The sequence below is a fragment of the Salvia splendens genome, chromosome 11 (assembly GCF_004379255.2).
Source record: "Salvia splendens isolate huo1 chromosome 11, SspV2, whole genome shotgun sequence".
In the NCBI taxonomy this organism is placed as follows: Eukaryota; Viridiplantae; Streptophyta; class Magnoliopsida; order Lamiales; family Lamiaceae; genus Salvia; species Salvia splendens.
This window is the reverse complement of record NC_056042.1, coordinates 25,967,826-25,994,939: the sequence shown is the minus strand read 5'-3', so window position 1 is coordinate 25,994,939 and position 27,114 is coordinate 25,967,826. Positions and strand designations below refer to the sequence as shown.

The 27,114-nt window shown below is 38.1% G+C and overlaps 2 protein-coding genes across 2 annotated transcripts; both read left to right on the top strand.

The window, feature by feature from the left end:
* Positions 1-12,895: 12,895 nt before the first annotated feature.
* LOC121756514 (integrin-linked protein kinase 1-like) lies at positions 12,896-17,715 on the top strand. Its single transcript, XM_042152075.1, has 12 exons — positions 12,896-13,786; positions 13,991-14,065; positions 14,144-14,248; positions 14,515-14,600; positions 15,315-15,435; positions 15,738-15,817; positions 16,059-16,121; positions 16,232-16,350; positions 16,527-16,612; positions 16,724-16,851; positions 16,948-17,079; positions 17,357-17,715. Exons 1-12 carry the CDS (start codon positions 13,355-13,357, stop codon positions 17,361-17,363), a joined length of 1,434 nt encoding a protein of 477 aa, XP_042008009.1. The 5' UTR covers positions 12,896-13,354; the 3' UTR covers positions 17,364-17,715.
* A 1,609-nt stretch (positions 17,716-19,324) lies between these two features.
* On the top strand, positions 19,325-25,869 carry LOC121754685 (mitochondrial proton/calcium exchanger protein-like). Its single transcript, XM_042150003.1, is given in 13 exon segments — positions 19,325-19,443; positions 21,065-21,561; positions 21,564-21,705; positions 21,792-22,104; positions 23,203-23,349; positions 23,436-23,524; positions 23,613-23,705; positions 24,130-24,256; positions 24,539-24,603; positions 24,708-24,883; positions 24,987-25,180; positions 25,260-25,307; positions 25,690-25,869. Coding segments are annotated over 12 exon segments (2,016 nt in total). The 5' UTR covers positions 19,325-19,443; positions 21,065-21,119.
* The last annotated feature ends 1,245 nt before the right edge of the window (positions 25,870-27,114 follow it).

Sequence of the window (27,114 nt, the reverse complement as noted above, 5' to 3'; positions counted from 1 at the left end):
TGAATTATTGAAGAAAGAGTAAAATAAGATAGATTAAAAAGTAGAGATGATATTATTTCCATTTCAGAAATATATTTTATTTTTAATTAGACATCTCAACAAGAAAAACGTTTTATTTTAACTGGACAGAGGGAGTAATATATAAGCTATTTAAATTGTTAGAATGGATTTATGGGCACTATTGCAAATGTCCGGAGTCATAACCAATTGGGCTATAGGCCAAGGCCACTTTTAACTCTCTGTCTAAGAGCATCTCCAATGGCGGACGTCCGGTCGGACGTCCGCGACGGGCGACCTGGACGTCCGCCATTGTGGCGTTTCAACTCTGATACGGACGTCCCGTAAGGACGTCGGATGTCCTCGGACGTGCGGGCGACAGGCGGGCGGACGTCCGCCATTGTGGCGTGGGTCGGGCGTCCGGTATTTAATTTTTTTTTAAACTCTATATATACGGCTCGTTGAACTTCATTTCATTCGCACCACTTGTGTTAACAAGTTTCTCTCTTCTTTTACTATAAATTTCATTTCTACTTAATGGAGACCGACAGGAACTCCCCCGCCACGAGCGAGTCGCAGACTCCGACATTTCTCGCCGAACTATAGGGAAACTCTAGCGGAAATGCGACAACGGTTCCGGCAATGTCGGGGATGGGTGGAATGGGTAGGATGGGTGGTATGGGTGGGATGAGTGGTATGATGTCCCCTTACTGCAATATGTACAATTGGATGGGTGGGATGGGTGGTATGATGCCCAGGACAGCGGGGATGGGGGGCATGACCCCAAATATGATGGGGATGGGGATGGGGATGGGGGGCATGACCCCGAATATGATGCGGATGGGTGGGATGATGCTGGGGATGATGCCGAGGATGATGCCGGGGATGATGCAGACCATGCCTGGGGGAGGGGGTGGCAGGGGCCCTGAACCACTAGCGGATGATGTCTATCGGCCGGTTATCGATATGTTGTCTACTGATACCCCCTCCAGTTTTGTTCCGGAGACTCAGTTCACCTGCGTGGATACTTTCTCTTTTGAGGAGTTAGGGCTATCTCCAGTCAGGGAGACTCCCGATGATGTGGGGACAGCGGCAAGGGGCAGGGGCCAGGGCAAGGGGAAAGCCACAGGCTCTTCCCCGCGAACGGTGGCTGAGGAGGAGGATGATGAGGAGACGGTAAAGAGGACGGTCTGGAGTGTGTGGGAAAACGTCGTGCTTTCGAAGGCTTGGGTTTCAATAGTCGAGGATCCCTATGTCGGTGCTAACCAGCATGTTGACAGACTGTGGCATCGCGTCGCTGAAGCCTACCTCACACACAAACCGGCTGGAGCGAAGTGTCGCGTGCCCGAACAATGCCAGAAACAGTGGGAGCGGTTAAGGCCTAAGCTTAGTCGATTTGCCGGCCTCTACCAAAACAATCTCCGCCAGGCAACCAGCGGTATGTCCGAGGAGGATGTGAAGAACCGTGCCTTGGCGCAGTACCCCGACAGATCCTTGAAGTTCAAAGATTTCGACCAGTGGGATATCTCATGGTGAAGGATTCCCAAAAGTTTTGTGGGTGTGTCGAATCGGGCTGGCAGAAGCGGACGAAGATCAACGCTTCCGGTGAATACAGCAGCAGTGCTGGTTCGCACGAGCTCCCAGAAGCCGAGGAAGTGTCCCCGCTACCTCAATCAGACTCCTGCCGGCGTCATCGCCTGATTGGGCAAAAGGCTGCGCAGTGGAAGGCTAGGGGAAGCAGCAGCGGTAGCGGGTCGTTCGAGGTCCAATCGGAGGCCCCTGCTCCCCCAGAAGAGTATAATCGTCTCGCCCGCGCGCAGATAACGACTAGTTTGGTCCGGACCATGCATAGGTGGCATAGCACGACAGATCCTGTGTACAAAAGGATGTTGAAGGATGTCATCGATGGATGTCGGCGCGATTTGGGGATGCCACCCATTGGAGATGATGGCGCCGAGATTAGCGGCGGGGACGACGGGGGTGGCGACGGCGAGGGCGGCACGGGCAACGAGGACAACGCGGAGTGAGCCGAGTCTAAATTTTCCCGTATTATGTTATTTTTATTATGTAATTTTTCTTCTTTTTTTATGTAATTTTTTTTAATGAAGCATTCGCAATTTTCCCGTATTCCGTGTCAAAATTATAATTCCGTTACGTTTATAAATAATTATGATTTTTTTTATTGCGGGAAGTCCTAGTGGGAAGGGCGATGAAAATGGCGAATTGTGAAGGGGATGTCCTAGTGACGTGGCAGTGGGATGGGAAGTCCTAGTGACGTGGCAGGAGGTGTTTTTGGGAAGTTCTAGTGGATGTCCGAATGAGACATCCGTGCATTGGAGATGCTCTAAGATGTTTTTCAATCCACTACAACACAAATACTACTATGACTAATTATTGATTATACTTTCCAATCTCAGCCAATCAAACACTATTCGCATAAAGTATCGAAAGTTAAATTGTCCGATCATCAGATCATGGGAACCAAATTGTTTGCAGAATCACTAGACATACATGTGTCTGGAATTCATGTTTGAGTCTCTCTCTTACGAGTATTATCAATCAGTGTGCCATCATATTCTATTATTAATTTCTTTTACAATTATTTTTAAAAGCAAAAATATAGAGTTTTGAAAGAAAAAAAAATGCCCTCGTCCGTCGGGCGCTAGCCGGTTGCAATAGTGGATGAGCGCGACGGACGAGCGGCTCGCTGGTCGCTCGTCCGCCAACTGATCCACTATTGTGGATGCTCTTAGTGTAGGAACCGTCCATATCGAGAAATAGAGAGAGAAAAACATGTAAAAAGAGTGTGCTTCCAAGTTTTCTGCACAACGCAGCTAGGTTTTTGTCATAGTCGAATGTCCAAACATTGTCCGATCATCTTGAAATTTTAACAGGAGGTCAAGTTTCATTCTAACTAAAAAAAATGAATTTGAATGGTTAGACTCAGTTATTAATATTTTAACGTGACTGCTGTTTTTTAAGATTTTTATTTCATCTCTTTTGGAGTTGTGTTGATTATCTTGTGTAATTCTTTGTGTTGTTAAAGACCGGATATCATTATAAATTTCTAGGTTGTATTTTCTCTTTGGTGATAACGGATTTGGTAGAGTGGCTGGTTTTATCTCTTTACTTTGAAAAAAGTTTTTTCACGCAAAATCTTGGTATTTCTATTTTCTATTATCATATTTCATTATCATCTCATTGATTTGTCTATATTAGGTATTACTAGTATATTGTGATCTAAATATTTTTTTGCACATTGAGAAGGTTTGTTTATCTATTCTGCTTATAAATTCCTGTTTATGGGAAGTTCTATTTATGAAAAGTTTTCTTTTCCGTCTGTTCCATAGAAATAACCAATTTCTATTTATGGAAAGTTCTCCTCAACTCATCACTTATATACCTCAATTTATTTACATCTTATACCATCATGGTCCACCACTAAACACCAATAATAATGTGAGTCTTACTATCCACTAACACTATTTTTAATTACCCTTCTCATCTCCTCTCTTATCTTACCAATTATGAATTAATTTTTATGTCGTCCTAAATATCCCTATTTTTATGGGACGGGGGAGTATAAAGCTTTCATTTAATTTTTTTTTCAAGAATCCATTTCCATTAATATCTTCAAATACAAAAATAGCGGTACAAATTTTCAACTTGCTTCTAGCCTTCTCTTTTTAAATTTTGCAAGGAAAGAGTGATAGACTCTAATTGCATATAAAAATTAATATTCTATCCATTCACAAAAATAGTTTAATTTTGTCATTTTACGTTGTCCAAAAAAAAGTCTCAATGATAAAAACGAAAAGTTTCTTTCTCTTACTTCACGTACTTACTTTCTATCTCATACTTTACCTAATTTTTTTCATGTCTCTCTTGCTTTTCTAATTTTTCATTAAAACTCATGCTATATGAAATTGTTTTTTATGGACGGAAAGAGTAAAAAAATGTTTTGGATAGCTATACGAAGATGCTTTAAGGGGACTATTTAAGAATAATGACGTTTGATATCTAGAGCTTTTGACTTCTGATTAATCAGTTGTAGTATATTCTAGTTGGGACAGGAAAGAAATACTCCATTCGTCTCAAGGTAGTTGGATCGTACTCTTTTTTAAATTGTCTAAGGTAGTTGAATCATTTCATTTTTTGGAAAAAAAATCTCTCTTCTCTCATACTTTATTCTCTTTTCATCTTTCTTATTTTATCTTCTATATTACTTTACTCTCTCTTCTTTAATCTTTAATATATCAATTTCTTAAATCTAAATGCTCCAACCACCTGTCTTCTTTAATCTTTAATATATCAATTTCTTAAATCTAAATGCTCCAACCACCTTGCCAGAGGGAGTATAACTCAGCTGTAGAATATCACTTTGATACGAGTACTTCTAATATTATTATTTTGTTTAGATATATTAATATTATTATTTTGTTTAAATATATTAGGTATTTGCATATCTTTTCATATATTTGTTTCTTGTTCATTAAGTTAGGGTAGTAGTTCTAGTATTATAAATAGGATAGATTGTTATCTTTTTATTCATTCAACCCATTAATGAAATCAGTATTTCGCCCAACTTGACTTGAATCACAAAATTCTATTTCTCTATCGCTGCCGATGAAAACTTCTCGCGCTCAGCTGTAATTTTTTGTCGTCCAAGCCACGACCAGTTGTTAAGGACCTAAATCCTTAACGTCGATTTCCACACAAAATCAAGAAACGAGATGTCGTCGTTGTCGAGCGCCCAACGTTTGGTCGTGACTTGGACGGCAAAAAGGGGCGGTTGAGCGCGAGATCAGCCTCGTCGGCAACCTTAGGAGATGTTTCTTGTTTGCTACTCAATTGAGCCAAAAGAATGATAATTTCATATATTGATTGAATGAATAAAGTGATAACAATAACTCCTATTTATAATGCTACTGACTTAATGAACAAGAAAACAAAGATATAAAAAAAAGATATGCAAATCCCTAATATATCTAAACTAAATAATAATAGTATAAGACTTGTATCAACTCCCCCACGGTTAAAATCCACCTTGTCCTCAAGGTGGGAACCACGAACCAAGGACGAGAGTTGAAAGCAAAAGCTTTAGCTAGAAGTCTCCTCCTGGATCAAACACATATCGAACAGCTGAATGTCTCCCTTTATCACCTCCAAGAATGCTCAAATATGGTGTGTCATTGCACGGAGGGATGAATCGTGTATCGACGTCGTTGGATGTCGAACGATGAACAATACTTGGGACATTGCCATCAAAGAAATCCACGTAGAAATAGGCAGTTATCCTTACACCAGTGCAAACACTTCCTCTCTTAAACCAACAATTCGTAACATCCGTCGATGACATTTGATCAACACTGAACGTTGCGATTATCTTCTCCACTTCACCAATAGAACCATCCTCCTTTTTATCTTCTAGCAATGTCTCCTCCTTTTCACCAATCTTCTCATCATATACCCCAACGAGCACTTGCGGTGACTTATTGTCGTTCTTGACAATCCATTTGTTCTTGACGAACTCTCCAGGGGACTCGTTGTTTGGAACATCAAGAGGAGCGCCATCATTGTAAACATCGGTAATGTCATTGGGAACATCATCACCGAATACTATCGTGGGTGTATTATCAGTTTTCTCTTCGGCTAAATTCTCATCTTGAATGTTCTCCTCAAACTCCTCCCCATCATCCGCATAACAGAGAATGCGTTGTTTACACACATGTCCCATCACCCATTTCTCGGGACAGTGCCAGCAGAGACCCAACCTGGACCGTTCTGACTTCTCCGCCTGGGAGACCCGTATTAGCGGCAGGCGTGGCTGCTCCGGAGTTTGACTGGTCACACGTGCGGGCTGACTGTACAGGTCCCGCGTTGGCTTTTCGGTGGAGTAGCGGGGCTGGTGGGAGGCGGGCTGGACTCGCGCTCTCACCTCCTCCCGAGGGCGAGGTCGATCCCAGCACGTCTCCAAGCGTCGGGGCCGGTCAACGGTCGGGTAGCCGCGGTCCTGCTGTTGCACCGGTGGGTTCCAGCACGTTGGGCGGTGCCGCTGCGTTGCGGTTGTCGGGTAGCGATCAAACCCTAATTGGTTCTGATGATCTCCGCGATCAGATAGGTGGCCACCCCTCTCGACGTAGCCACCGCGGTGTCGGGGCCAAGCGTCTTGCACGCGATCGCGGTACCCGATGGGCTGGTATCTCGGCTGTGGGCGACAATCAGGTGGATCCAAGTGGTGTGAGACGTAGGGTGATTCTGGATTAGGCCACGACGGTGGACGGAGTACTTCCACCCTGCTGCTCGGAGGGTCCCAACTGGTTACACGGCAAGGTTGGGCCGGCTGGTAGGGACGGAATGGCTGTGTGGCCTAAGGGAAGTCGTATTGACGACGACGATATCCGGCGTAGTCGTATGACATGTTGACGGACTGAGGCGTGGTTGTGGTAGGGGTTCTGTTGCCACAAAGCAGATAAACCTCCTTCCAATATTTCTAGGCCTAGGCAGTGAGTAATATGGTGTCTGGCAATTTCTCCGATTGATATTCTCATAGCACAGAAATTGTCTATATCTATAAACTTTCTTTACCGAATTGCCAGTCACACGGACGCTCTGCCGCAGCTTGAATTTCCAACTATAATATTGTTTTGGGTTATGGTTGATAGAAGATGGAGGATGAGATGCGGCAGTGATGGTGGTGCTGCGGAGGGTGTGCGGAATGATTCCGTTGGTCAGCGGTGTGGCTAGTTGTTGTGCGCGGGTGGATTCCCGTCGGGCAGCGACGTAGCTATGGTTCGATCGATGTTGTGGAGGGTGAGCTCGGGATGAAAGCACCAGTTGTTAAGGACCTAAATCCTTAACGTCGATTTCCACACAAAATCAAGAAACGAGATGTCGTCGTTGTCGAGCGCCCAACGTTGGGTTGTGACTTGGACGGCAAAAATGGGCGGTTGAGCGCGAGATCAGCCTCGTCGGCAACCTTAGAAGATGTTTCTTGTTTGCTACTCAATTGAGCCAAAAGAATGATAATTTCATATATTGATTGAATGAATAAAGTGATAACAATAACTCCTATTTATAATGTTACTGACTTAATGAACAAGAAACAAAGATATAGAAAAAAGATATGCAAATCCCTAATATATCTAAACTAAATAATAATAGTATAAGACTCGTATCACACTTCGACGTGATAGAAATGAGAGGCGGATTATTCCCAAGTCCAATGTGAGTGAAGCATTGTATATCCTATTGCGAGGGAGATATTATCCATTATCCACAGACTCCGATAATAACTTCTCTAAGCAAAATTAGCTGAGTTACTTTAGACTTGGACTATTAATAGTCTAACAATATCCTAGTCAAAAACTCATCTTGCCATGTCATCATGTCTTTCTCATAGCCTAACTACTGCCTTAGTCAAGCAACAGCTTAGCAATAGGCTAGCAATAGTCTAGCCAATGCAATAGCTCTCCCGAGAAAAAAAAACACAAAAAACAACAATAACGAAATGAATTGGGGAAAAAAACCATAGAAAGAAATGAAACAGGAATATGATATTTTAGAAAAAATAAAAATAGTTGACAAGCGATTGGCTAACGATAGACTAACCGTACTAGTCCGCGCCCTAGCTCTAGGGCGTTGGTTTTTCGTCCACTCGGCTAGCCTATCGCAATAGCGGACTAGTCGAGCACGCCGGTGGCTAGAGCGTCGGCTAGTCCGCTATTGTAGATGCTCTTACATTTCAATGAATATACTTCCAATCATGGATATCATAATCCATCTATTTTAGAATTAAATAATTAAAAATAATTTTAGTTATATATGTGTTATTTATTTATCTTTTCTACTAGCTTCTAGTAGTAATATATTAACAACTCGATTGTTTCATGACTTTCATCCCGTTTAATTTGCATTCACAACTCAAATAATCATTTCATCCCATCTAAAAGTCTTACACAATTATTTTTCTCTTTTCAAAAAAATCAATATAGAAAAATCATCTCACAAACAGAACATAATAAACTGTCTTGTGTATTCACCATAGATCTTAAACTAGATCCCCAAAATGGTTTACATGACCTCCTCCATGGTGTATCTGATTTGTAAAATGTTGTCCGTGGTGTATCTGATTAGTAAAATGTTGAAGCTAGTAGATAGTTTGATTAATTTATTATTCCGTAAACAAAAAATAGACAACATTAAGAATGACACAAGTTTTAATGTATAATTGGTAAAGTAAGAGAAATATAAGAAAAAGTAAGAGAGAGGGAGGGAAAATGTAATGGACACACAGTATTAGTGATTGTGAGATCCACATTCAAAATGACGTGTGAGGTTAGTATTTGTTGAAAACTTTATATTTTTAGACTTAGTCTATATTTTGTAGACGGATGGAGTAATAGATTTAAAATCCGCTGTTGTAAAAAATATTAGAGACTTTAGGGATGTCACATGTTTTAACAAAATTGATAAAAAAAATTAGAAAAAAATGATCAGGATATTATAGTGGAGATTGAAGTTCACCTCATAATAAAGAAAAACTTGCTAATTTGATGAGAGCGGATCAAAATGGACAAATGTTACTTTAGTATGTGGACGGAGTATCTTCGCCCATAATAAGAGTAAAATTATGATGTCACCACAATTAACAACACTATTTTTTAACAACACCATTTTTTTAATAAGTAACATATTTCTAAAATTAAAGTTATTAATATATACTGTATGATATATTTACACATTTAATATTATCATAATTAACAAATATATATTTATTCTTTTAATTATTATTCTTAAGAAAGTTCATCTTGTTAAGGTGGACATTTTGGATAAAAGCAAAATTCCTATAAAAATAGAGAGAATTTTGAAAATAGTACTCGAGATTTAACAAAATTGATAAAGTATGAGATTTAAAAAGAAAAAGCGATTGGAGTATTTAATCCGAACCAATCTCAAAATCCAAAATTGGCCTAAAACAAAATCAAATCAATCCGAAATTTGAAGGGAAAAAAATCGAATCCAAAATTTGAAATTCAGTTTGGTCCAGATCAGATATTCGGATCACGGGTACTTTGTTCACCCTTATACATATTCCAATTAGTCATGTCACTTATAATTTATTGTAAAGCTTTCAGTAATTTTTATCTAACTCTCTGTTTCTTAAAATTTATGATGAAAAAGTGATGGACTCCTAATTGTGAATGGAGGGACTATTTATTTTATAAATTTATTTTGAATAGCTATATGAAGATGTGTAATAATAATGGCGTTTAGTATCTAGACCTTTAGACTTTAATTAATTAGTTATATTGTAGTTAGTACAGGAAAGAAAAATAGACCATTAGTAGAATTATCACCTTAACTCCCACCATGTTCATATCTAGCTGGTTAACTTACTACTTTTGTCCACTTCCAACTAGTGTTGCCCACGGTTCACGAACCGGCGGTTCCGGTTCGGAACCGCCGGTTCCGGTTCGGTCGATGGCGGAACCGGAACCGAACCGTGAGGCTATTTCACGGTTCCGGTTCCGGTTCGGAACCGCCGGTTTTCCGGCGGTTTTGGCGGTTCCGGTTTTCGAACCGGCGGTTTTGCCGGTTCAATTTTTTTTTTTTTAAATTTGAAATTTGACTTTATACAATAAATCGGAACAAGACAATGCATAATTCAAGCACAAATAAGACGAATAAGGAGAAAATGAAATAAATTTTATTGATTTTGAGTTGTAACGGACAACGATACATTACAATTTACAATACATAAGTATACAATACAACAACATACAACAATATAATATAATTTACAAGTGTCGTCGCCTCGTGGGACTCGGAAGGTAAATAAAAAAAACATGAAATGGGGGGGAAAAGGAAAAATTGAAAAGGGCTTGGGATCAACTTAAACTTTCAAAGTTAAACTTTTCAAATTTAAGTTGAGTTGCCTACGTATCCACAATTTTATTGAGGAATCAAAGCCCACGTAGTTCTCTTACCTTAGGATCAACCTTTTTTTCTTGCAAAATGTTGTCCATTTTCTAAGCAAACACATATCAGCACGCCATATACACATTGCTGCATTTCTAATAGGGGCAATTTGATCTTCCAAAGCAATCAATGCATCTCGAACACACATAGCACAAATGAGAAATTGGAGACAAAGAAAGCGAATTGGGAGATTGAAGAGAGAAACTCTTATTAACACAAGAGTGGGGTGAATGTAAATGAGGATAGAGGGGGGTATTTATAGATAAAAATGGGAGGGGAAATGGAAGAATTCGAATTTGAAATTTGAAAAAAAAAAATTTGAATTGTCGGCAAAACCGGCGGTTTTTGGCGGAAAACCGCCAGAACCGCCGGTTTCCGGGCAAAACCGCCGGTTTCCGGGACAAAACCGCCGGTTTCCGGGACAAAACCGCCGGTTCGGTCAACGAAACCGTCTGCAAAAGCTGCGTCATGTCGCCTCGTTTCTCGCGCCGCAACCGGAACCCCCTGAACCGCCGGTTAACCGCCGGTTCACGACCCAAAAACCGCCGGAACCGGCCGGTTTTTCAGCTGAAAAGCTGCCGCCGGTCTGTCCCATCCACACGCCTTGAAATACGCGCCCGAACCGGCGGTTCCGCCGGTTAACCGCCGGTTCCGAACCGTCCGGAACCGTCGGTTCGGTGACGGTTCCGGTTCGAAATATCTTGAACCGGAACCGGACCGCGACCCAAATTCCGACGGTTCCGGTTCGGGAAAATGGCCACGGTTCCGGTTCGGAACCGGAACCGGTGGGCATGTCTACTTTCAACTATATACCCTACACGGAATTCAATCCCATGTGTCTTCATTTCAATCGTCTCTTTCCCCGCTTTCATCAATTTTGCTAATGCGATCCTACAAATCATACACAATAATATCATTTTGCTTTTGATGCTCTTTTCATTATTGCTAATCTAAGTTTTTTTTCGTTGTTATTTTGGGTTATTAACGTATAATATCATGTAACTTTTTAAAAACAATTCTACAAATTTCAAATTTAACAAATAATATCATCATCTTTGATATCATTTTCCAAGATGGATATCATCATCTTTGTTATTTTGTGAGTTGAAAATAATCCGAAAGCTGGCGGTGTTACACGGATGCAGCTACATTCGCAGAGTCCAAGATGATCGGTACAGGTTCTTTATTGCTATCGCATGACAGTTTATTTCTTCATGCGTTTTTCATCTTGTCAGTATGAGATTTTTCCTCCCCGTGTGTATCTGAAGCGAAAGCCATTCGTACTACACTTCAGTATGTTTCTCAACACTGCCCTGGGCCAGGTATCATACACACAGATGCACAAGGGGCAGTCTTCTCCATTATGAACACATCACCCGATTGGTCCGAATACGGACCCGTCATATCGGAACGTCAACAATTACTACTACAGAGACCTGATGTGGTAGTTGCTTCGGTTCGTCGTTCAAACAATAGATTAGCACATATTATAGCTCGTAACTCTTGTATGTATTCTCCTTGTATATTTTGATCTTTTATTCCGAATTGTATCATCAAATACTTTTTAATACTTGTATGTTTTGATCTTTTATTCCGAATTGTATCATCAAATACTTTTAATACTATATTATTTGCATTTAAGAAAATATGTGACTTCAGGTGGGATAAATAGTCTTAATAAAATGAATCTCTTTATATAAAAATAAGTAGTGAGAAGTATATAAAAACAAAAAGAAAAAGAGTAGATGAAAGTAGACTGAGTAAACGGTGAACAAGTTGCAATGAAGCAAGTACGTAAGGTCATCCACAACGCTGTTCCTATACCGTTCCTATACCGTTCCTTAAACCACTATTTGAGGGCACCACTGTACTTTTTTACTCCATTCCTTAACTAAGGAACGGAACCTGCAACCCTCCGTTCCTTAACCGTTCCTTAACCGTTCCTTAAATTACTATTCATTCAATTTCATTTTTTTTTATTTCCAACCCAATTCAATTTAAATAAACACACTTCATTAAAATTAAAATAACATTACAACTTAAAATTCAAAAAAATTAAAAAAAACATAATTAAAATACTAAAAAATAAAAAATGACATAATTTAAAATACAATTTTATAGAGACAACCAAGAATGAGTTTGTCCCACATCGAAAGTGGAATATAAAACATTCAAGGATGTCTCTATAAAATAGAGATAACCAAGAATGAGTTTGTCCCACATCGAAAGTGGAACATAAAACATTCAAGGATGTCTCTATAAAATAGAGATAACCAAGAATGAGTTTGTCCCACATCGAAAGTGGAACATGAAACATTCAAGGATGTCTCTATAAAATAGAGATAACCAAGAATGAGTTTGTCCCACATCGAAAGTGGAACATGAAACATTCAAGGATGTCTCTATAAAAGAGAGACAACCAAGAATGAGTTTCATAAATTCGCAAGCCCATCAAATATATATGGGCTAATACGAATTTCTAGTATTCATTTATTTGTAAAAATTGTTTTTAAATATAAAAAACAATTTTTATAAATAATAAATATTTTTTTTAAAATTCATTTTTTTAAAAAAAAAATGAATTTATTGCGTCAGCGTGACGACGCCCACTCGCGGGCCGGCGAGTGGGCGTCACGCACGACGCAGGGCGAGCCACGTCGCCGAAGCGCGTGGCGGCACGGACCGTGCCGCGTCTCGTGCCGACGGCACCCGGGACGGCATGGGAACGGAACCGCGACGAAACGCAGCGCCGCAACGCGTTCCGCTACGGTTTCGTTCCGAAGGAACGAAACGCGGAATGCCCGCAGCTCGCGTTGCGGGTGCCCTAACGTAGCAAAGATCTTTCTGGATTATCGGCGATCGAGTGGAATAAATTACATGGTCTCTTCATTTTTACCTTTCTTCTCACTCACTCACTCACTCAGATCCATTCCTTTTTCTTTCCTTCATTCATTTGCCCTTTTCGTTTGAGGGCTTTCTTCTCCAGCTCTCTAACGAACGATCCACTCTCCCAATTCCAACCTAAACAGCTTGAAAACACATCCAAAATAAAAATAATTATAATAATAATCTGTATCCCTTCTCCTTGAAATTCATCAACGGAAGTATATCGATTACCTCATTTTCCACACCATTTGGTTTAATAGAGAAATTTGGTTGCATCAGCATTCTCGCCGACACATCTAATACTACAACAGAAATTCATTCAAGGCACAGTGTTGCTTTGAAGAGAAATCACGGAATTTATTTTGAGGCGAAACGCCGCAAATTCAATCTCATTTAACGTAAGAGAAGGGGATTTTCCCGTGCCCTAATATTAATCGGGTGGGGTTATGTCTTGTTGTGATTGGAAACAGTTGGCGATCAATTGTGAGTGATGGATATTGCGTCGCAGCTGAAGCGCGGGATCTCGCGCCAGTTTTCCACGGGGTCGTTGAAGATGAGCCGGAGATTCAGTTTCCAGCGGCAGAACTCGCTGGATCCGCGGCGGAACAATTTCCGGTTCAGCTTAGGGCGGCAGTCGTCGATGGACCCCATACGGCGGACTCCGGTGCCGGAAGACAGCGCCGAGGAGGAGATGACTGTGCCGAGCAACCTCGACAGCACAATGCAGCTGCTGTTCATGGCGTGCAAGGGCGACGTGGATGGGGTGCGGGACTTGCTGGATGAAGGGATTGATGTCAACAGCATCGATTTGGATGGCAGGACAGCACTGCACATCGCTGCCTGCGAGGGTCACGTCGAGGTCGCCAGGCTTCTCCTGAGCAGGAAGGCCAATATTGATGCTCGGGATCGATGGGGCAGCACGGTACATTGGTTTATTTGTTGTGCTCTGCATTTGCGAAACTAAGAATTAATGGTGCTTGATTGATGGATACTTTTATTGTGCCACTGGAATTTCTTAAACTAGCTCAAATTTAAGGAGAGTGATAGTTAATGATTCCTTGTTTTACTTTACTTTTGTGGCAATGACTATATTAATTTTGATAGATTTTCATTTTGATCATGGCAGGCTGCTGCTGATGCCAAATATTATGGAAATGTGGAAGTTTTTAATATGTTGAAATCTCGTGGAGCTAACGTACCAGTAAGTATGAAAATCATTTTGTAGAGAAACTTATTTCCTTTTTACTGTCTCTAATATAAATTTGTTCTGTATTCTCAGAAAACCAAAAAGACACCCATGACGGTTGCAAATCCTCGTGAAGTTCCAGAGTATGAGCTCAATCCATTAGATATTCAAATACGAAGAGGTGATGGCATATCTAAGGTATGGTCTTCCGTGCAACTACCAGAGCATTGTACTCCAACTAGAAATTTAATGGCTTGTCAATATATTTGTATGTAAGTAATATGTATGACATATTGCTTTGAATTAATGGATTATCATTTATCAGGCATAAAGAGCTATTGTGCCTTCTCTATGTTGCTGATTATCAAAATGTCTCAAATTTTTCTCATGGAAGGAAATGATTACATGTTATCACACTTAGTTAATTCGATAGGCTGATTTTTAGGTATGGTATCTGTGAACAGGGATCTTATCAAGTTGCTAAATGGAATGGCACTAAAGTTTCAGTGAAGATACTCGACAAGGACAGCCATGCAGACCATGACTCGATGTATGTGCTGCTTTCTTTCCAGCTTTAATTCTAGTTTATCTATTTAGTTTCATTTTTAGTAAAAAAATTTCATTTGTATGTCTGTGTATCTTTATGCAAATTACTAAATTGGCCACCCCACCTAAAGCAGTATTGGCCAATTTATATGTTAAAAAGAGAAATGAGCTAACTCTTATAATGTGCATGCAAGTTAGATGAACTTAACTAATTGAATGTGTAGATAGTGTTTCTCAAGCAGTGATGTTTCATTGAAGTGCATTATCGGCATCCTTAATTTGCGAGATTGCCATGTCACAGTTACCTGCTAAGAACGAAATCTTTCAGTAAATTCTAGAAACTTTTTTAGTACTCATATGTCATTCACAATAGTTCCCAATCTTGGTTTTTCTTTTATCTATTGGCATGAAAAGGGGCTATGTGGCTAATGAAATTAGGTTTTTTACATGTTTTAGAGGCAAAAAGCTGAACAATAATTCCATAGTCTTTTATATTTGACATCGGTTTCCTTACCAATTAGCATACTCTGATGTGTTATCACAACTTGTTGTCTGAATGCAAGCTGTAAAAAATTTGCATTAGTACTGCCATAAAATCTGATAGTATTATTGAATCATCATGTTTTCTTTCTTTTTGTTATACTAGTACCTAGTATTTTATTTTCCTGTCTATGCATGACTTGATGAACTAAACTAATTATTATGCCCTACTCTGCAGAAATGTGTTCAGGCATGAATTAACCTTGTTAGAAAAGGTTCGGCATCCTAACGTGGTTCAGTTTATTGGTGCTGTCACCCAAAATATACCTATGATGATTGTTATGGAGTATCATTCAAAAGTAATCACCTCTCTCTCTCTCTCTCGCTACTCCCACTTCCAAGGCATATATACATTGTACCTCTATAAACCGGTGTAGCTCTGTATTTGTTGTTTGCTTCCTTTAGTATTAGCTACCTTAACCATCTTATGGTATTTTGACTTCTGCTTTGTGCATTCGTATGTAATGATGAATTTGGATTATATACTAGTATTGTGTGGCTTGTTTAGTTTTTAGAGTCTCTCATAGGGTCGACGGATGATAAGTTGTGTGTAGTTTCCCCCTAGTAACCACTTTGCTTATTTATGCTTCAATTTTTTCAGGGTGACCTTGCTAGTTACCTTCAAAAGAAAGGGCGTCTATCCCCGTCTAAGGCATTAAGATTTGCTCTTGAAATTGCCAGGTACTTGTGCTGATTCACAAAGAGATACTCCACCTGTTCTGTTAATCTGCTCAATAAGTGCTTGCTTCTGCTGTTTTTTCTATCTATGTTGCTCTTTTGCTAGTTGCTTCATTATTTTTTTCATAGTGCTTTTTGTTCAGTTGAGAAACATTTTTTCTTCTCCAGCTCTCTGGTTGAACTTCTGAGTTACTTCTATATTTGTTGCATTCTGTTTTTCTATATGATGTTCTTTTTTTTGCAGGGGCATGAATTGTCTTCACGAGTGCAAGCCTGAACCAATCATACATTGCGATTTAAAGCCAAAGTAAGGAATGCTTAAGTTGGTTAGAGTGTCTGAATGTTTTCCACTTAGATGGAGTATTTTCTTTACAATACACGTTTTTTTTAATATTTGCAATTTTTGTAAGGTGCCAGAAATATTTTGCTGGATTTTGGAGGGCAGCTGAAGGTTGCAGGGTTTGGTGTTACTAGGTTGTCAGCACAGGAACCTGATAGAGTAAAACTTTTGCAGCCTGAGGCCATAGATCGTTCAAGTGAGTCTTCACAGTTCTCACAACTATTTTACTAGTTTCTGTAGTTCAAGTTACTGTTCAGTAAATGGAAATTTCTACCAGTTTGGCTAGTTTCTCCAGGCTATGCTTGATTAAACATTATAATATACTATGAAGTAGTTTACGGTCTTATTCTTTTCTATATATGCTATATGTAGATGTATACTTAGCACCAGAGGTGTACAACAACGAAGCATTTGACAGAAGTGTGGATGTGTACTCTTTTGGTGTTATGCTATTTGAGGTATACTTTAACTACATGCTGAAGCACTTTGAGTGCACATGTTTGAAGTATGTATTTGTGACAAATGATATGATTAAAGTTTAAAATTGTTTGCCACGCTTCTTATAACAGATGATGGAGGGCTCTCCGCCATTTTCTTCAAAATCTCCTGAGGACGCTGCTAGGGTGATTTGCTTAGAAGGGAAGAGACCATCATTTAAGTCAAGATCTAATAAATCTTTTCCTCCAGAATTGAAAGAGTGAGTTATTCACTTGATCAAAGATGAAAGGCATAGAATTGAGTTTCACAAAAACAGCTGCTGTTCTTCACGTCTAATGCTGGTGGTGTATCCCAGGTTGATCGAGGAATGCTGGCATTCAAGTCCCAGTGTGAGGCCGACATTCTCACAGATCATAATACGATTGGATAAGATTGTCATGACATGCTCCAAGCAAGGATGGTGGAAGGACACTTTCAAACTCCCCTGGTATGCTCACACGTTCTTTCTTTTTATACAAATTATAGCACAAAGCAAAAAACGAAAACATGCTAAAACTGGCTATCCAGCTTGTCACTATGTGACTATGTTTTGGGGCATTGTCAAGCCAAAGATTTGTTATAAATTTTTCCGAATACAAATACTTGAGAAGAGGCGGATTATTTAAAGTGAGAAAAGCTCGCCTAATAAGGGACTTTGCTGAAACTGAGCAACAAAATGGACTAAATGAGACGTGTGATGATTAATAAGATGTGTCGTTGTGCAGGAAATAAGGGGTGTATCCGATGATAATCCATTACTCTCTTTGAACGTAAGAAGCTTGTACAGTACCCCACGTTCAAAGAAAGTAATGCAGGATCGCGAGCCAGTGAAGGGGCACACATAAGCCCAAGAACGTTTGTATTTACACAAATATATAATCGGAGTTGAGTTTATTATAAGTACATATTAATGTGCATATTTTTTGTTGCCGTACTTGTATGAGAGTTAATGTTAATACCCTTCATTTCTTTACCTTTCAAATTTTATTTACTACCCCAACCACAAAAACAGTGTTGTATTAAAGATAAATTCAATTCCTACTCCATATTGATAATGAGAGATCCAACATATTATTTACCTTTATGCATATTGACACGACCTCGGTAAATTTCTAACAGTACATAATTAAGATCTGAGTTATTACTGTTCGTTCTATTAATAACGTCTTACAAGGATCAGTATATGGAAATTAAGAAATGTATATTTTGTGGCTTTAAATTAACGAGGCCACCCATAAGAAAATTTTAGCCATTTTTTTGGGGTTTGAAATATTATTAATAGAACAATCAGAAAATGATTTTTAGATATTATTACAAAACCAAGTTTCCCATCAGGCATCAGCAGTTATCAATCCTAAGACCTAAGTTATCAATCTCAAATTTTCAGTTACCTTATTGTATTAAAAATGGTTTGGGGTACACAAATTTTCCCTGTGAACCTGAACCATAATCCATAATATCTCAATCTAAATTACCTTATTTTATTAAAACTGACATCGTTTTAACTTTTAATTAAAAAAAAATTGTCATTTGTCACTTGCGACGAACACATCAACCTTTATTTGAAACAAAAAAAATTAAGTTTGAGGGAAAAAATAAGAAAAAAGATTGAAAGTTCGTGCATTTATAGACAAATTATCTTCTTCTATTCAAACAACGTTGTTTTGATGATACGCTGAATTTTTCATATTGACACTTTTGGCGAACATGCCGGCTCCATTTGGAAGGAAATTAGAATCTTATGTCGTCGAGCTCTCTTCCGCTCGCGTTTCCTACCTACTCGAGAAAACTAGGATGATCTTTGAAGTTTAAGTCGCGGAGGATCAAATCGTCGGAGACTACCATAAGGAGAATACTTTTTAGAGATAATTATTGGGGCATACAATCAGAATCGACCCGGTAGGACTTCTATACGCTCTTACAAGAAGATTCGGTCGTGTGAGTTACGTAATTCAAAACTTCTGAATCATTTACAACAATGAGGAAAAACAATTGGCTAGTGTATATAGTTTGAAATCTGCTTTCAAAATCTATCAAACTGACAACAAAAAAACTTTCAAATGTGTCTTAACTTGGGGAAAAGTTTCTCGCATCGACAACTGGGCGGGTGACATAGAATCGACTTCGAGCTCGGGGCTGGGGCTGAAATGCTCAATGTACACTAATACGAGCCATTATTCAACAAGCATCGAGTCTACATAATGAGCCAAGAGCCGCGACCTTGTCCAACTGAAACGAAGACGACGAAGATTAAAGGCAAGGGAAAACCGGTGGTTCGAGCAGTGCACCCCCTATACCTTCGGAGGAGCGATATGGGTAGAAGTGTCTTGTTTATCCTTTTGCAGAAATATATAAATACCGAAATGAGAACAACGTGCTCACAACAATTTGAATCCCTCTAGAGGAATGATTGAGTATTTTAATTATAACAAATTGAAATAAGAAATGAAGAAAAAAATTAAAATGTGGGATCTATGAATAGTTATGGATAAAATAGTGTTTGTGATAGGAACAATTTTTAGCGACATGGTTGTGGATGGGAGAGAGTTACAACCTTTGGGGTTGAATTTCAATTTTAGCATACATATGAGGATAGAAATGATATGTGTGAAAAATGGGATGACTCAAATGTAATATTGAACAAATTTGGCATATAAGCAAAGTACGCATTCCCCATTCCCTTCCAAAACCTCCCCAAACCCCTCCTGATCAATTGCTTCATCACTTTCTATTTAATTCATAATTGTTCCAAACCCTGTCGATTTCTTCTCCACATTCGTTCATCATTTTCTTGCTGCTTTCCTAACAATCTGTGAGTAACCTCTCTCTTCCTCCCTACATTTTCTCACACACAAATAAGACATTCGCATAAGAGCACCTAATGTGCTGGAAAACTGAATTTCTTTCTTTTTTTAATAATTTTTTTCATTTTAAGAAGTTGTTCGTCGATTGCTTACGATTGGGGTTTTTTTTTGGCTCTGGAGGTTAGATGGTCGATGGTTTCAATTAAGTTCATTTTCTTTGTTTTTTTGTTTATATTTTGATTTGGCTTCTTTACTGATTGTTTCTGCAAAATGTTTCATCTTCCAACTCCATGATTGCAGCTCTGTATCAGTCGAATTTTGTTGTATATACGCTCCTGTTCTGTTCTGTTTTTTTTTTGTTTAATAGTTTATTGACTCTAGGTTTGTCGATGTGCCAAGGGGATTTCTAGGCATATATGTGCACATATAGCAGAGGTGTTTGTATGTTCTGTAATTCTTTCTGACTCTCTCTAGATGTACTAGCTAGTTTCTTTTTGTTGTTTTGGTAGTTTCTATATGGCAGAGATAGTGCTTTATTTAACTAATTAACAAAGGTTGGATTTCGTTCCTCACCTAATAGATGCTCTATGGGGTGTATGAATCCAGCAAAGTATATAAGCAAGTCACGCCCCTGCAATATCTATAAGCAGATGAATCTGATTGCTTCTTCACTGCCTTGAGAGAGATGGAGTATTGTGCAAGGCAATTGACTGTTACCAGCAACTTAAGTTTATGCAGTCAATCTTGTTGAATGGTTCATCAATTGTCTTTTTTAAGGCCACTTGAGAAGGAAAATATATAATTTTATTCAACTCTAGTATGCTCCCCAGGGTACAAGTAATTACTTTTGAAACCTTGCAAGTGAAATCTTAATTAGTACTAGATGGGAATGAAATATAACCTCGTACCTTTTGTTTGACTGACATGAGTACCACGAAAATTCTTTTTAAATAAAGGATTGAATAATTTCTTATAGTCTAATCTATCATGACCTTTGTAAACAAAATTCACTTCTTTAGATAGGTGCTTGTTACCTGATTATGTTTTGATCTTGTTCAATAATTAATTACCTATATAATTATAACCGAATTGGTTATAATAAACAGAAAAAATCCTTGACATTCCTAATTGGTTAGGTTTGCTTTTGACTGTCAGATATGCTGTTGAAAAGTTATAGAAAGACTATAGAAGTAGCTTACTTTATAGCTATCCTCTGCCTAAGGAATCAAAATACCAAAATTACTAATGTTTCTCTCCCACATAACTATACCGATTGACCGCCACGTTTCTTAGAGCGCGGTCCCTACTTGCATTTGGGATCTACCTTGGAATTATTTAAAATTGTAGAAGTGGTTTATTTAATATATTAAGTAGGGCCGATTAGATTTGTTATGCAAATGTAATTTCTATTGGAAGTTCTGGCTACTACTATTGGTGTTTAACTGCTTCATGGTTGCAAGAAATGGTTCCAATATACTTGATAACCATGGTCAAGTCTCAGATTTCAAACATAAAATTGACTTCTTATTTTCCTTGTCCTGTTATTTATATTATATCGTATTCAGATAAGTAATATGATGATACACGTTCTGATTCAGTTCGTATTCATTTGTCTTTCTTGTTCCGTAGCTTTGCCTATTGGGTTGGTGAAGTCTGTCTTTGATTTTGGTGAAGTGAGGAAATAATGGCCTCTGGAGTGATTTTGAGAAGGAGAAAGACTCTTTCAGATTACTTGAGTCTCTCCCTTCGCTCTATTCAAACTTTCCATACATCTGGTTGTGGTCAATCTTGCTCTCCTAGCTACGCCTCCATCACAGACCACAATCCTCATAACATAGATCTATTGAGAGAAAAACAGAAGACTTCAACTTTGTGCAAGAAACCACTGAATCCTGTAGCCTTAGGGGTCTGTAGTCCTAAAGCTTATGAAATTACAGCTCTAAGATATGGGAATGTAAGGTTGGATTTCAACTGCCTGATGGGTGCTAGGATGATATCACAATCTAGATGTTATGCTTCAACAGCAACTGCAAGGCAGCCTGACCCAAGAAATGATGATGAGGATATTGAAGAAATGACTGCAAAAAGGAAAAAAGAAGCTTCTCCTGAAGAATGTGATCAGGCTGTTGTGGCCTAAGTACTGCAAAAGCCAAAGCCAAAGCTAAAAAACTGCATGAATCTCAGATTACTGTTAAGCCGATCTTAAAGAAACTATGGGCCACATTTTTAGGTATTGGTCCAGCTCTGAGGGCCGTGGCTTCCATGAGCAGGTCAGATTTTCTTTTTAATCTATCTATATGCTCCACTTTTATGTTAAACTAATGAGGAAAGGTGTCATCTATGATCATGTAAACAGGGAAGACTGGGCCAAAAAACTCGTACACTGGAGAAGTGAGTTTGTATCAACACTAAAACATTACTGGCTAGGATTTAAACTTCTAGGGGCTGACGTGAGGATCAGTTCGAGATTATTAATGAAATTGGCTGGTGGAAGAAGTCTCTCCAGAAGGGAGAGGCAACAACTTACAAGAACTACTGCTGATGTTTTTAGGCTAGTCCCAGTAGCTGTTTTCATCATCGTTCCTTTCATGGAATTTTTGTTGCCTGTTTTCCTCAAGCTCTTCCCTAACATGCTACCTTCAACCTTCCAGGATAAGATGAAAGAAAAGGTATGGACCAGAAGGCAATTGGCGTCTTTGGGATGCTGTTCAATTACGTGTATTTTCATCCCTATTTTTTTATGGCTACATCTTATCTTCCACAACACAAAAGTCTGTTCAAAAAATATTTCTTCTCATCAGGGAAATAGCTAATTATCTGTTTATCTTCTGCTGTAGAGATTTTTCAAAAATTTCTTGGAGCTTTATTGTGATATTTTTGAGCTCATATTACATTCTATGTTTGCCAAAATGCCCCCTCAAAAAAAGATGTCTCACTTCCCTTTTTAGTTTGTCCCCCGCAAAAGATGTCACATTTCCATTTTTGAAAAAATTTCTCTCACATTACTATAAAAATTATATTCTCTCTCCATTTAACACACAGAACAAAACCTCCTAAAATCCCTTGTCATCCGTGTGACATCTTTTATAGGACGGAGGAAGCATGAAATATCCTACATTTAAGTCTACATATCTACATCTTTCACCTGTTGCCTTAGAGATCAAACTTTTAATGTTATTTTATCATCCTGCAGTTGTCTGATCTATTACTCAGTTCTGCTTGCTATCTTATCTAGTCAATTCTCAATTTTATATTTGGGGGCAAGACTTTTGTCTTCCCCAATGTATACTCATGGGCTCAATTCAATATTCGTGTTTCAGCCACTAGCAAGAACAAACATTGTGTATATCATCAACCTTTACCTGCAACTAATACACGATGTCTTTTGTATTCAAGAGTATTTCTTATTGTCCCAACTTTTATATACATTCTGGAGCACTGACTCAAAACCCCCGACCTACTGGTTTTGGATGGAAATGTCTTACGCTTATCAACTGAGAAGCACTTCGTGGTCAAATCAAATGAAATCTTTTAATTAATAATGTAATTAATTGTTTGTTTCAATCCAGATACTTTCCAGTGGTTAATGATGATTTACATGTCATGAGCACTTTATAACTCTGTTTCTGCTGAAAGTAAGATTTTTTGACATCATCATCATCACTAGTATGTTTCCATGCACTCTCTTGCAGATATTTGCTGAGTGTTCTGTCTTTGTTTGGTTATATTTCTAGAAGCAATCTTCATCTTGAATGTTATACTTGCAGGAAGCACTAAAAAGAAGGTTGAAAGCCAAAATAGAATATGCCAAGTTTCTCCAAGAGACTGTCAAAGAAATGGCAAAAGAAGTCCAAACTTCAAGGAGTGGAGAAGTTAAGAGAACAGCTGAAGATCTTGATGGGTTTCTGAACAGGGTCAGTGAACATTATCATTATCATAAGTAAAAAGAGAGAGTCTCCTGAGTCACCAATTTCAATGAAATTTAATGTTTTCTATACAGATTAGAACTGGTGCTCGCGTCTCAAATGATGAAATTCTAGGATTTGCTAAGTTGTTCAATGATGAACTCACTCTAGATAATATCAGCAGGTTTGCATTCTCAAGATTATGATTGTGTCTCATTGCCATTCTGTTGAATATGTTATTAATCTATTTGGTACAATTTTCTTTTCGACAGGCCTCGTTTAGTTAATATGTGCAAGTATATGGGAGTGAGCCCTATCGGGACCGATGCTTATTTGCGGTATATGCTTCGGAAGAGATTGCAGAGGTGTGCTATTTCCCCTTCCTGTGTTAATTGTTTGATACATAGACTTTTTGCTATTAGAGATTGCACAATTTTTGCAGCTTAGGCCACTGTAGTATCACTTAACTATAATTGTATTATCACTTAATTATAACTGTTGAGTGTTGTATGAGCGTAACTTGCGTTGACTATGCAACTGCTGTCTTTGACATGATATTTTCTATGATAGTACTGACATTTCCGCACATTCTCTTGAAATAAATCCTGATACTCCCAACCTTTTGTATTCTTTCTTCTGTTAGTGGGTGATATCAACTTTTATGCTATAGTTTGGTCTTTGAAATATTATCTGTTGTTTTACTCAGTTAGCCGACTTCAAAAAATTTAAATCAAACTGTATTATATGTTAATATATACTTATTAAAGTCTGTTTGGGTTCTCTTTTTAGCATAAAAAAAGATGACATAATGATCCAAGCAGAGGGCGTAGAATCTCTATCAGAGGCAGAGCTTCGTGAAGATTGTAGAGAGAGGGGTATGCTTGGGGAGTTTTCAGTGGAGGAAATGCGTCAACAGGTCTGTATCACAAAAAATTATATCACTTAATTGTTATCAGTGTTTATAGGGTTTCTGGGTGGCAACCTTACATATCATGAATTGCATGAGATGATTAGTTATATTGCTTGAGCATGAACTCTGACAATGTCTTGGATGGAATGTTTAACACAGACTACAACTCAAGAGTGAACTACTATAATTGGTGAATACTGTATTAGAAATTTGTATGCTGATGAAAGATATGCCAGCGATAGGACATATATTGGTGTGACCTACATCCACTAACCTCTCTCTTTTCAGTTGCGAGATTGGCTAGATTTGTCTCTGAATCACTCTGTTCCATCCTCACTTTTAATTCTTTCCAGGTTAAATTTCTCACCTAGATTGTTCACTATCTGCTTTGAAAATTATCATTATACATCCTTGCACAGCTGTAGAATTTTGATACATCTGCTAATGTTGTTCGCAGAGCCTTCACTGTGACCGGAAGGATGAGGCCAGAGGAAGCAGTTCAAGCTACTTTGTCCTCACTTCCAGATGAGGTTGTGGATACTGTGGGTGTTACGTCATTGCCATCTGAAGATTCTCTTGCAGAAAGGAGGAGGAAGCTGGACTACCTTGAAATGCAGGAGGAACTTATCAAGGTTGATCATTTGTTTACTTTTGCTCCTATTAACATTTTCTCCTGAAACTGTAAAATTCTTGATCTTATGTACCCCCTTTTTCCCATTCATTTATGGGGCTATAGAGGAGGAAGAGAAACAGGAAGAAGAATTAGTCAGGAAAAATGAATCTGCTGATGCGGAAGTTGATGTTGCTTTGAAAGAGATGAGCAATCCGATGGCAAGAGAAGCACAAGAGCAAGCTAGAGCTAGAGCTCTGGATAAACAAGAACAGCTTTGTCAACTTAGTCGCGCATTAGCTGTTTTGGCTTCTGCATCGGTAATTAAGAAATTTCTTGTGTGAGTTTCTTGAGGATAAATGTACTCCTTCCACATTTATACTTTATTTATTATTGCAGTCAGTGAGCAGGGAGCGTGAAGAGTTCCTGAGGCTTGTGAATAGTGAGGTATTTTTGACTTCCATTCAGCTACAGTTGAATATTAATTGGTTGACTTTTGGCGATGAACAAAATATTTAGCTGGCTTCATTCTTTTACCAACTCTTAACCATTATGACACCTTTTATGATTTGTGCCTTGTTGCCTGGAAAGGCGATAAATCTGTCTTTTCAAGTAATTGCTTTATTTTGTGCAATTTTACTTCCGGAATTGGCTTTAAATTCTGCATTCATTATATAGAACTTCAATTATTCTTCTGAATCATTCATTATATTCAATTCTCAAATTTTAAATCCATATAGGCCACTTGGAAACGTAACGTTTTTCTTTCATGTTTTCAACTTCAACTAAACTTGTATGCAAAACATCGATGGTTTCTTCATCTTCTCAGATTAAGCTATACAATAGCATGGTGGATAGAGATGGAACAGATGGCGAAGAGCAGGCAAAGATGGCATATAAAGCTGCTCGGGATGAAAGCAAGGATGATGCTGAAGTTCCTGAACAGAACAATGTTTCATCTGCTCTTGTTGATAAGGTATGTCTCTCCCTAGCAGTCCATAAGAAGTAATGGATGGCCTTTCATGCCTTAGGCTAGGAGAAACAAAATGAAAAAAACTGGCCAGCACTATATAAGACTATGCTAGAACTGGGTGAATGAACATTTTTAAAAATATCCGTGCACCTTAATAACGTATTGATATAAAATTTAAAATTGCCAATTTGTGGGGTTTTAATATTGAGGAAATTAAAAAGTTTTATTTAATTCTAATCATTAGTGGACAAAATGAAAAGTTTTGGTTTTTACTGAATTTTGATTGAGGTTTCAACATCCCCATGATATTATATTTACGGAGATTTAATATTGCCATTGATTGGTATTTATAAGTATGAGGAATAACGACCTTTTGTTGTATGAGTATGCGGATTAACCGAAAGGTTGTAAAGTAAATCTGAGATTATTGCTTCAATGGCCTTCCATTTCATTTTCCAAAATTTATTATACATTTATTCGTTACTCATTTCATACAAATACAATGGCGGAAATTATTGTCATTCATTTTCCAAAATTTGATAACATTTACGTAACGCTTAGTTTTTAATTTTGAGAAATTAAAAGGTTTTAAATTTTTAATAATAGGTGAAGAAAGTGAAAAAGTTTTGAGGAGTTATCTTCTATTTTTGGACTATAAATATATGACATTTGGTAATTTATCCACTTACATATTTTTTTTCATCACGTTTTTCACTCCCTCCATATTTTCCATTACTCTTCTTGTTTAACATGAAGTTATGATATTCTTTTTTATTTTTTTCTATTATTAAAGTTTGTTTTAAAGTGATTAACAAAGTAAAATTGAATTGGGACGGAGGGAGGATTTTATTTATATTTGGCTCATTTGTTGGTCATGATGAGTATATTTTAACGTTAAGGGTTTAGGATTTAGGTTTCAAGGTTTGAGTTTTTAGCGCATTAGGGTCACTATATTGCAATATAATGAAGCTCGACTATGATAAAGTATAGTGCTAATTTAAATGGATACAGAATACAAAAAAGATTACACACAATTTTGTGACAATATTATTCTGCGTCGGCGCTTTTATACTTCAAAATACAATTTTAAAACCGTTTTGAGGTTTGAAAAGCTATCGTCCAATTTTAAAACTTGCAATACTACCAATTTGTTTTCGGAATCAAAACTTGATCTTGTGTTAATCAATTAACAATTTAAAATCGTATGATAAAAAATATTTTGTCGTGCATCGCACGTGGGTTGAAACTAGTGTGGTTAAAACTTAAAACAACCATGAATCA

Bases quoted from the DNA above. Each gene is read 5' to 3' on its own strand.
- LOC121756514 (XM_042152075.1), top strand. From the start codon at position 13,355: ATGGATATTGCGTCGCAGCTGAAGCGCGGGATCTCGCGCCAGTTTTCC. The intron at 13,787-13,990 runs GTACATTGGTTT...TGATCATGGCAG, and splicing joins GGGATCGATGGGGCAGCACG to GCTGCTGCTGATGCCAAATA. The intron at 16,852-16,947 runs GTGAGTTATTCA...GGTGTATCCCAG, and splicing joins TTTCCTCCAGAATTGAAAGA to GTTGATCGAGGAATGCTGGC.